Consider the following 10,771-nt stretch of genomic DNA (forward strand, 5'->3'; position numbering starts at 1 on the left):
AACGGAGAGTTCCAAAGTCTGGGAGCAGCTGCCAAAAAGGCCCTCTCCCACGTCCCCACCAAGTGTGCCTGTGAGAGTGGCAGGACCAAGTGTCATCCCTGGGCATTGGCCATGATGGGACAACACTAGGAGAGCACCAGCTCAGGGGTTTTCATTCTCCGCATCTCCGATGAAAAATGTAATACCTGAGTTTTTTGGATGTGATGTCGGCGTGGGGTGCAGCTTCGCATCTCTGGAAAACCCATCCAGGTTCCCTTTGATAGCTTCCAGTGCATCGTCTCTGCTCTTCTCACCCATCTAAAACAGAGACATTAGAGCGTAACAAAAAGATGGCAGCTGGATCAGGCCAAAGGCCTCTCTAGCCAGTGGCCAATCAGTTGCCCCAAAGGAAAGCCTGTAAACAGGACCTGAGTGCGAGAGCACGCTCCCCTCCTGCGGTTTGCAGCCACTGGCATTCAGAAGCACCCTGCCTGACAGTGAAGACATGACCCGTGGTGAAACTCTTAAAGGCATGTGGAAAATATGTTTTAAACACTTTTTCTTCTCCTAACAAAAGGCAGTTTTGCATCTCAGTGGCAACCTTTATCAAGAGGCCAACCGAAACAGTCAAACTAAAACATTTTTTTGTCCGGGAGAAGTTTATCATTTCATATCTTGCTTTTTGTTCAGCCTTGTACATTTCAATGCTCTGCACTGTTTCATTAAAAGGTTACATTTTCTATCAGCTGTGCTCATTTTCCCAGCTCAAGAGAAAATATGTTAATGAATTTAAAATCCGATAGGGTGCTGCTGAAAACACCCCTTGTCAACAGACCTTTGGCTTCACGCTGCTTAAAAGCCGTAGCTTTTGCTTCTGCTCTTCAAACTGGCGCCTTTTTCTTTCCTCTTCGAAAAACTTTTGCTGGTGTTCATATCGCTTCCTGCAACGAGATATAAGCCATGCCATTATTATTATTTTTTAAAAAGGATTATTATTTAGGCCCTATGTTTCACCACTATTTATTTTCCTGCTTTCTGCAGATAAGTATGACATTTCTTAAACCAGTGATAGGGAAACTTCTTCCACCTGAGGGCCATATTCCCTTCTGTGCAATCTTCTGAGGGCCATGTGCCCTTGGTGGGCAGAGCCAGAAGTAAAAGTGGGTGGAGCAACCCATGTAAATTTTACCTTTGTGTCCTAGGCTAGTTTCTATACGCACCGACATGACCCTTCCTCTTCTCTATCTAGGCAAGCAAGAGACATTGTTCAAAGACAACACCAGCCAAGTAAGCCCATTAATGGGGGGCTGCACTTGACCCCAGGCTTGCCTTAGGACAAAGTAACACTGCCCAAGACCCAATCTTGTTCGAGGTACTCTTAATTTCCAAATTCAGATGTGATCTTCACAGCTGCCTGGCTGAAATGGGTTCTCATGATAATGCTCCTTTCTTGCTTGGAAGGAGAGGGGTGTTTGTGTGCGTTTAGAATCCTATGGTTTCTGAAAAGTTGGAATGTAGCCTCCTGTACAAAGGTCAGTCATCTCCTTTGCTCCACCCACTTTTGCCACTGGCTCCACCCACCACTGGTATATCCGCCCCATATGGTTGCCCACAAGGGAATGTTCTTCTTGGGCTATAAAGGCACCCCGCCCCTAGTATAAGGCCCCTAACGACCCTTCTCATCTCCATCCCAACACTTGGGGGGGACAGCTAAGCGTCACTTACTGTTGCTCTTCCACAAACTGCTTCCGCATGTCCTGGGTGTACTGAGGAGCTGCTGGGCGCATTCCTAAGAAGGGAGCCTGCCCCATGTATGACATCCCAGCCGCTGGCATCGGGCCCAGATTCATGCCACCCTGGGAAGCAAATGAAACATATGGCATTCAATTATTTAATGTTAAAAATAAAAAAACCACCTTGCTAAGAGCAAGAAACATTGGGGGAAGCCAACCCAGGAATCTGGGAAAGGGATGCAGCTCAGTGAGAAAACACCTGCATTGCGTGCAGAAAATTTCTGGTCCAATCTGCAATGGCCACAGGACCTGCTGCAACAAAACACTGCAATGTGGAGGGTTCCTGCTTTACGGGAGTTCCAGCCAGCCATGCACACTTCCAACACAGCTTGTCCCATTCCATCCATCTCCCATTTCAACTTTCTGTCACCACTGAGCATGCTTTGCCCTCGTTGCCCTATAGCATGCTTCCCCCAAGATTCTGCACTCTCATTGGGGCTTGCTGCGTAAAGAGTTCCTCATCCCCTCCCCGTAACACCCGAGACACAAATAGGATGCTTGGTGGTGGCAGAGTGCCGGCACCAGCAGTTGACAAGGTGGGGCACTGACCCAAGGGCCACAGGGGCTTGAGAGGGCACCTCACCAGCCCAACCTGGCTGCACTGCTGTTCACCAAATGCTCTGTCTCTTCTTCTTTTTTCTTTAGCAGCAAGCTCATTTCTGAATAAGGGCTCAGCTCACCCATGGTGGCTGCCCTAGCAGTGTCTGAGTAGGACTATAAATTTACAGGCTGGGGCATTGCATTTGAGTCACTTTAAGATGGCAGGAGGCCACGATGGATAGCAGCCAAGCTTAGCTCCCATTCAAAAGCGCTCCCACCTGCCACAGCTTTGGCACGCCTGGGGGCAGGCAGTGAGCATGTGGCCCCATGCCAAATGCCAAGGGCCCCCCAAAGTCTGACACTGGTTGTACTCAGATGGTATTTTGAGAAGCCTCACAGGGTGGCTTTGGTGCAAGAGCAAGGATGCGAATTAAAATATTTTATTTATGAGAAAGAAGCTTAGGAAGGGGAAGCCTGCCGGGCCGCTGCCTTCGGTTTCTCGCATAAATCAGCAAACTCCACTCCTCCTGACACAGATCAAAGCCCAAGAGCTTCCTGTTGACTAAGCACAAGTCTCAAACCTGCATGGTCATTGTTCCAGGAGGCATCTGAGAACCGTAATTCATTCCAATCATGCCCTGCATGTTGGGCTGCATGACCGACACCATCGAGAAGCCTTGCTGTTGCATGGGAATCATACCTACACCAAGGCATGAAAGGTTGGGTTAGGATTCCCTGTCAGATCTAAATTTTATTAATCCACAAGCATAGACCACCGTCTGGCCCAACCATTATTTCAATATTATTAATCAACTGATTATTTTTATTGATTATTTAATGTCTAAACCGCTTAATATATTAAAAAATATATCTAAGCAGTGTACATAAAAACTGAAAACAACAGCAAATTAAAGAAAATATTACAAAAATACATCTACATAAAAATGTTACATTAATACAAAGTGATATGAATATTAATTCATTTTCCTTTGGGCACACCCTCCCTCTCAGCCTCTGGGTTCTCTACCGGGGTCCAAACAAACTTTCAGCTCACCCACAAAAGTCTCACAATGAGAAGAATTCCTGGAAACAGCAGGTGCCAGTCTCTCACTCTAGACTTGCTTTTTATGGGCAAACCAAGGGTGGATGGTACTTCCTCAGGCTGCCTACAACTGTGTCCCATTCAGCTGCGCTCGCACACCCAGTTCCAGGTACAGCAGTTTGTTGAGTTTCTCAGGTGGTCCAGAGGGTGGGCAGGGGGAACCCCCTCCACTCATAGCTCTTTCTTCCCCTACTGTCTCCTCCTCCTCCTCCTTTACTGTCCCATGGCAGGGCTTGGTTAAGGAGTTGGGGATGGGCTGCAAGATCACATACTCCTTCTGGGGATGGCTCCAGATTTAGGGGGGAGGCCCTGGACACAGTGCCTTCCAGCAGGTCCCCTTCTTCTGCCACCGGACCTAACGTATGGTGGCTGTGGGTAGCTCCAATCAATGCCAGGTTGCTGGGGCTAGCTGCCATTTTTAATTTCACACATTCCCATTGAGGCAGGGTCGTTCTTGGCACATTGTGGGAAAGTGGAGTGGCAGGCAGACCCAAGCCGCCCAGGGCAGGTATCAGAGGTGGGATCTGCCCCAAGTCTGCCAGGCAAGGATGCCATCCCGGGATCCCTTCCTCCAGCTCTTCCCCTCTCTGCAAGTCTTAGTCACGATTAAGGGCTACATCATTACAAGCCTTGATAATGGTTAATGTAACTGGGGCTTCCATTAGGAAGAGCTCTGAAGCCAACTAATTAGAATTGACCTTGGTCAATGGCAGCACCGGCATCTTCCTTAAGAACAGTTAACACCTCTAGGGAAAGCACCTGAAATGTAACTCTGATTTAAGAGATGTATCTGCACCAGTCCGGCATTGTCAGGTGTCCTGGCATCTCCCCAAGGAAGCCTTGGAGCTCCACTTCTATGGAAGAGGAACCTACAAATTTTTTTACCCCAAGTTTCAACACCCTCATCTTGAGCATCACATCTCACATATTAGGAAGAGTCAGATTTTTTAAAAAAACAACAACTCTGAGAGATATATTTAACACTTGCAGTTTTGAACCTCGCTCAGTTCTAGCAAAGAGTCCTCCAGATGGTGTCAATTTCCCATCAGCCCTGGAAAGCTTGGGCCCAACCCATCAAGGATGATGGGAACTGGAGTCCAAGAACATCTTGGAAGGCAGCAGGTCCCCCTTTCCTGAGTAATAATACACCTTGCCTTCCCCTCCCATTAAAGTTTGAACTTTTACGTACCCTGAGGACCAAGACCACCCGCAACAGGAAACATGAAGCTGAAACAGAAAGTGGTAAAAACCGTGAGTCTTCCATTTTGAGTAATAGTGCAAACTCTAATGCAAAGCATTGCCTCAACTGTTTGGGGGTCAAGTTGGTAAATGAATTGTGGCAGGCAGCTCTCTCCTGTGTTGGAGCTGTCTGCAAACAGAGCAGTTTAGTGGAATTTCCTTTCTGTCCATCAGGACAAGTCACAATCCAGATTCGAAGCTAGGTTTCGTTCTCATTTCCACATTCATATGTTCTATGAAAAGCAGTTTGTTTTACTGTTTCATTCCATAAAATGGAATTAGAGTAAAGAACTTTTAAAACAATAATAAAAGCATTTTACGCTCATTACATTTTATGGAAGAGAACAGTAAAACACGCATACACATACAGAACGTAAGCAAGCAGTATTCATCCAGGTATGAAAGAGGCATTGAGGGCAAATTCCAGCCAGGCAAAAGTGCTCTGGGCATGAAGGAGGACTACATATGAGTACGACTTGGGGAGAGTTCTGAGGGCCAGAGAGAGAGGCCTGCAGGGCCACATTCAGCCCCCGAGCTTGAGGTTCCTCCTGCTCCTGCTTGAAAAGCACAGTAATGTAAGAAGAGTCACGACAGATGAGGTCCATTTAGCCCAGCAGTCCGGTTCCCACAATGGCCAAACCCAAAGAACCTGGATGCTCCTAAGCAGGACTTGAAAGAACGAAATCTGCCTCTTCCACTACTGCAACTCCTCAGTATTCAGAGGCTGAGGGCTACTCACAGCTGCTGAATAAGGAGGGGGAAAGTGGCCATTTAACACAGGCACACACCCTTTTTAATCTCCCTTTCACAAGGGACCATAACAAGCCCATTAAGTTGGGTTGATGCATCTTCCGTTTCAAGGAGTGTCTCAAGGAGATGTACCTGTGCATTTGGAGAGTCTGGTGGACGGATGTGATCCTGTTCCACTACAGGCAACTCCAGATTTGCACGGGGGTTGCATTCCGGGTCATCGCATGCAACTGCGAAGCCCACATAAGCCTGCCCTACCCTGTTCCGCCCCTTTTCCTGCCACTTCCGTGTTCACAGTGATGCAGGCATGCACGGTCCCACGTGCTTTGAACATGCACAACACGGTCGTTGCCTGTATACAGTTTTTTGCAGAGCTGCCTTGCATGGGGAGTCAAGAGGGCCGGAAGCAAGTCTTGCGATTGTGGTTTGAATTTTGAAATTGTGAAATGAATTGTTCGTTAGCAGTTTTTACTTCACAGGATCAGCTTGGAGTTCTGTAAGATATCCCAATATGTTGGGGGGGGGGGACCACTGCCTCACAGTAAAGGCTTCCAGGGGACCAGCCCTTGAAAACCCATGGTGCTCTTCAACAGGAAGGCTTCCTCTTCAAGCAACCCCCCCCCCCAGGTCTCTCTTTGTGGCCCTTGGGAACCACCCTAAGCACTTTCTCAGCCATCCCTCCGCACCCCAGGGCCACAGCCTTCACCAGTCCTGCTTTGCACTCTCCTTGAGTGTTTTGCTTGGCTGGAAGGTGTCCTTGAACTCTGATAATGCTTCTGATAATGCTCTGATGCGAGACAGAACTAGCCTACTACAGTGGTACCTTGGGTTACAGACGCTTCAGGTTACAGACGCTTCAGGTTACATACGCTTCAGGTTACACTCCACTAACCCAGAAATATTACCTCGGGTTAAGAACTTTGCTTCAGGATGAGAACAGAAATCGTGCAGCAGCGGCGCAGCAGCAGCGGGAGGCCCCATTAGCTAAAGTGGTGCTTCAAGTTAAGAACAGACCTCCAGAACAAATTAAGTTCTTAACCCGAGGTACCACTGTATACCAAAGTAAGATTCAGATTCATTTCTCTGCTCACGTTTGCATCTGGCCGTCTCCACCCCTGGCATGCGGCCCCCAGAAGGTTGCTCAGAATGGAGCATGGCCCTCCATCTGAAAGCGCTTTACTACCTCTGTGTTAAAAGTCCCAAGACAGTCTCTCCTGCCCTTAAAAACCAGCAGGTGCACACTGCTAAGAACAAAAGAATAAGGGCATTTGATGAACGCTTGCATTAATCATAAGGGACCCGCCACTGAGGTCAACATGCCCAGTTTCAATCCACTACTTGCTCAAACTGGTGCTAATTCAAACCTACATGTCACGTTTAAACTCCCCTGCGGGAGTCACACATCTGCATCAGCGCTCCACACGCACAACCCCCTCCCCATCCTTCTGTGTCAGGATCCTACCGCAAAAGAGGAGGGAGGGGGAGAAGGGGCAAAACCATGACTTGATCTGAGGGGCTCGTTGCCATTCCACACAGCAAGCAAAGAAAGGCCGAATCATTAAACATGCATGGCTTTCCAGAGAAGCAGTGACTTATTTATAAGCAGCTACAAAGGAGAAAACACACTCCTGCTAATTAGAGTCAGAGAGAAAAGAAGACAGAAGACCAACATTTTCTCTGATGCTAAATCAGGAAGGGCCGTACCTCAGTGGTGGAACATTTGCTTGGTATGCAGAAGCTTCCAGATTCAATCCCTGGCATCTCAAGGTAGGGCTGGGAGGAATCCCTGCCCGAAACCATGGAGTGCCACTGCCAGTCAGTGTAGACAATACTGAGATAGATGGACCAATGGTCTGATTTAGCAGAGGGCAGCATCCTACGTTTGCTTATTTATAAAATATATTTATATACCGCCAGTGTGCCAGGGACATTTTGCATCTGGCTTTCAACTACTTTCGACCATCTAGGGATCGTTAGATCTGGATGGTTTTCACACACTAATATCCCAACCTGTAGAATTCTATCAGTTATATTTTATCTGCACCATCAGAATGAATTCTCAAATCCACACATTCAACTGGAAGAGATACATCAGTAGCTCTGGTAAGAAGAAGATATATTAACTTGAGTGGGTAATAAACCCAGCATTCTCTAAAGCCAACAGAACCTTTTACTTGTTCACCTACACATAACTGCCTGTCCCAGGGCAAGCTGAACTCCCAAAGGAATGTTCGTAGGCTCCAAGAATTATGCCTCTTTGAAGTTGGTGGAATTTTAAGCAGCCTAGCCACGCACAGCACAGCAGCCATATTCTCTCTGGGAGAGTGGCTAACCGATATTGGGACTGCAATCCAAATCCTCAATCCTCAATAAATAAATAAAACTGGGAAGAGGGATGGACTGATAAAGCACTCTCAGCATCTCAACCTTCCACTTGCTTTACATTAATCCCCCTCAAGTGCTGCACCAACCATACCCCGTAACAAGAAAACGCTTAGCCTATACCCAACACACTTTTATCAATTAGATAAAGCCATACACTTATGTAAATAAAAACAGAGAAGTATCTGCCCCAAGAAGCTATCTAAAATAGACAATGGGGAAGGTGGACAGGAATGCCATACCTTTGTAACCTGTACTTTAACCTCTTTTCAAGGAATATTGGTAGCAGAGGGGCTTGGGTTTGACTGAGCGCCGGCACAGGAGATTCTAAAATCACTCGCCACCTTCCTCAAAGTTAGTATTTGCCCCGTAGGGAAAAAATACTGGCAGCCATAAGATACCTGTATGTTTTGCTGCATGGGGCAAAAAGCAGTTTTACAACACAACTTTTAACAGGGAAATGGCTCCAGGGTTAGAAGAAAGGGTTACATTCTCCCTTACCCAGCCCTGCAGTTATGATTGAAATTGCTCAGCCACTGCTATTAATAATTTTTAAAAATAATGGTAGCCCCTGATCGCGGCTGAGGATGCAACTCAATTTGACATGGGAACTTCAAGTCTAACCTATCTCATATGGTTGTTGTTCAGGTGGGGGTGGGAAGCATACCCTGCGGCAAGAGATAAACTAATGTATAAGTAAGTGACATTACTGTGCTAAGGGTTCCTAAGCATCCATTAAAATTACACAGGAGGGAAAAAAGAATTATTAATAGAAAAAGGACTCCAGAAGAACTATACCCTGTCCTAAAACAAACCCAAGTTGTGTTCCTCCACCTTGAAATTAAACATAAGTTTTAAAAAAATAAATTAAGAATTGAAATAATAAATTCCTGAAACCCAACCTTGAGCATTTCTCCCCCACTTTAAAAAAGTGGAGTTAGTGGAATTCTGTACTTGTTATCCAAAAATGTAAACTTTTTTTTTTTAATGGAATCCTCACCCATTCTCTCACTTTCTCAGTTTTATATAATTGATGGGGAGAGAGAACCTGTTTTTCTCATCTATCTATAATTTACTAGGGGGAGGAATCTCACATTTTCTCTCTCTCTAATTCTCTCTTTCTAATTTAATAATAAATAAACTGATGAATGTTAAATGCCTAATAGACAGATATCTGCCCAATCTTTACATTCAGCCAGAAAGGCAACAATGAACGCATGATGTTCACCTTACTTCTAGAAGAAATAGGGCACTCACAGGGTAAGCCTAACCATGTCTACTTAGAAGTAAGTTCTACTGAATTCTGTGGGGCTTACCCCCAGATAAATGAGATTAGTATATCAATGTGTCTTGCAGCACCTACTGATTAATTAAATTTCCGTACCGTCCTTAATCCTAGATTATGGGACTCCTGACCTAGTATTATTAACCAGAAGCCTCAATATTTTGTTCTGAGTACCTGCTTAAAGACCCTGTGGTTGCAAGCAGACCTCTTACCCATGTGGAGCTCAGTCAATTGGTTAGCAACCATTCACTGACCGTATGTTAAATACTGGGTGTGAAATACCTCTAATGCTGTTATGTTAAGGATCACCAACCAGATAAGGTATATAAGCCCATACAACACCTTCTTAGGTATCCATCAGAATGGCTGTACAGTATTTTAAGATGGCAAAAGATCCCCCTGCCCCAACCATTATCCATAACTATCTGAGAAAGCAGATTAAGTACACACACATTATGCGTACTGTATGCTACTGTATACTGTGTGTGTGTTGCCTGTTGTAGGTTTGTGTGTTGCCTTTGCTGAGTAAGACTCCACCCAATCAATCACATTTAAAGCATCTGAAAGAAAATATTTACGATAACATAGGCAAGCAGCTAACATACAGGCTGCGCGTTGCCACTTTGCCTATACGTGCAAATACTAATATCTATAGCCTGTGCACTATATAGATAGATACACACACATATAAACGCACTCCTTGGGATGGAAGGGCGGGCTCTAAATTGAAGTAACCATGATGTACGTGTTAGGTATGATGTAGGTGCCCATCTTCTCCTTCCTCCTATGTATTCTCCTACATATTTAGGTTTAATTGGTGCGGCGGAGTGGGGAATATCGCCTCCTCCAAAGGCTTTAAAAGTCGCCCCCAGGGAGCCGGCATAATCCGAGATGCCAAAGTCACCTGAGAAGCAGCGCGCCTCCCTTCCCGCCTCCCCTCCTACCTGGCAGGCCCGGGGCTTCCTCCGGCGCCACCTGCTGCTCCCGGAGGCGGCCCGGCGGTGCCCGGCAGAGGAGCGGCGGCGGCGGCCGAGGAGGTGCTGAGGGAACCGCCGCCGCCGGCTCCCTGGCCCGGCCGCAGCGCCATCTTGCTGCCCGGCGACTGAGGCAGGAGCCCGAAGCAGGGCCTCCCTCTCCGGCTCCTGTCAGCTGGGCCGCCGCCGCCGCCACTTCCGGGGGGCGGAGCCTCCTCGCCTCGCCCCCGCCAGGCCCGGCCCACCGACTGGGCAGCGCCCGCCTCGAGGGGCGGGAAGGAGCGGGGTCTAGCCTTCTCGTATCTCTCCCCCCCCCCCACAAAGTGGGGAAGTGAGGGGGTCTTGTGAGGCGTAGGGAGAGTCACCCTATAGAGAGGGGTGGGTGGCCGCTCTAGTTACCCTCCAGGTGTAGGGCAGGATGGAGGCTGCTATTCATCCTAGAGGTCTCTCCATCCCCACCCGCTCTGCTTCACCAATAATTAAGATTTATTACTAGTCTTTTCATCATCATTACCTGTTTCCGTTTGCCTAAGCTGCCCTGAGACCCCCCTCCCCCGGGCGGGGGGGGGGAAAGGAGGAGTATAAATAAATATACTTTTTAACCGCCTTCTCTGCAGTCACCTCAAGGCGCACACACTAAAGATAAGTTTTAACACATGCCCAAAAAAGCACTGACGATACATTAAAGAGTAAAACAAACCAGAGTCAGTACCTGTAGGATCTTGAT

The 10,771-nt window shown here is 47.2% G+C and overlaps 1 protein-coding gene across 5 annotated transcripts in view; it reads right to left on the minus strand.

Moving 5' to 3' along the window:
- The window catches only part of SYNRG (synergin gamma), a 55,892-nt gene extending 45,713 nt beyond the window's left edge, over nt 1-10,179 (minus strand). For 4 of the 5 annotated variants that reach the window (XM_082200788.1, XM_082200787.1, XM_082200786.1 and 1 more), the window contains exons 1-3: nt 1,701-1,739; nt 815-916; nt 186-297 (exon numbers count right to left, since the gene is read on the minus strand). In XM_082200788.1, coding sequence (XP_082056914.1) covers nt 186-297 — 112 coding nt within the window. In that variant the 5' untranslated portion in view covers nt 815-916; nt 1,701-1,739. Of the gene's footprint in view, nt 1-185; nt 298-814; nt 921-1,700; nt 1,836-2,893; nt 3,013-4,603; nt 4,642-10,014 lie in introns of those variants that run through there. The other variant, XM_082200789.1, reaches the window with a different exon arrangement.
- Nucleotides 10,180-10,771: the final 592 nt, after the last annotated feature.

This window comes from Podarcis vaucheri (assembly GCF_965113315.1).
Source record: "Podarcis vaucheri genome assembly, chromosome: 15".
NCBI classification, from domain to species: domain Eukaryota; kingdom Metazoa; phylum Chordata; class Lepidosauria; order Squamata; family Lacertidae; genus Podarcis; species Podarcis vaucheri.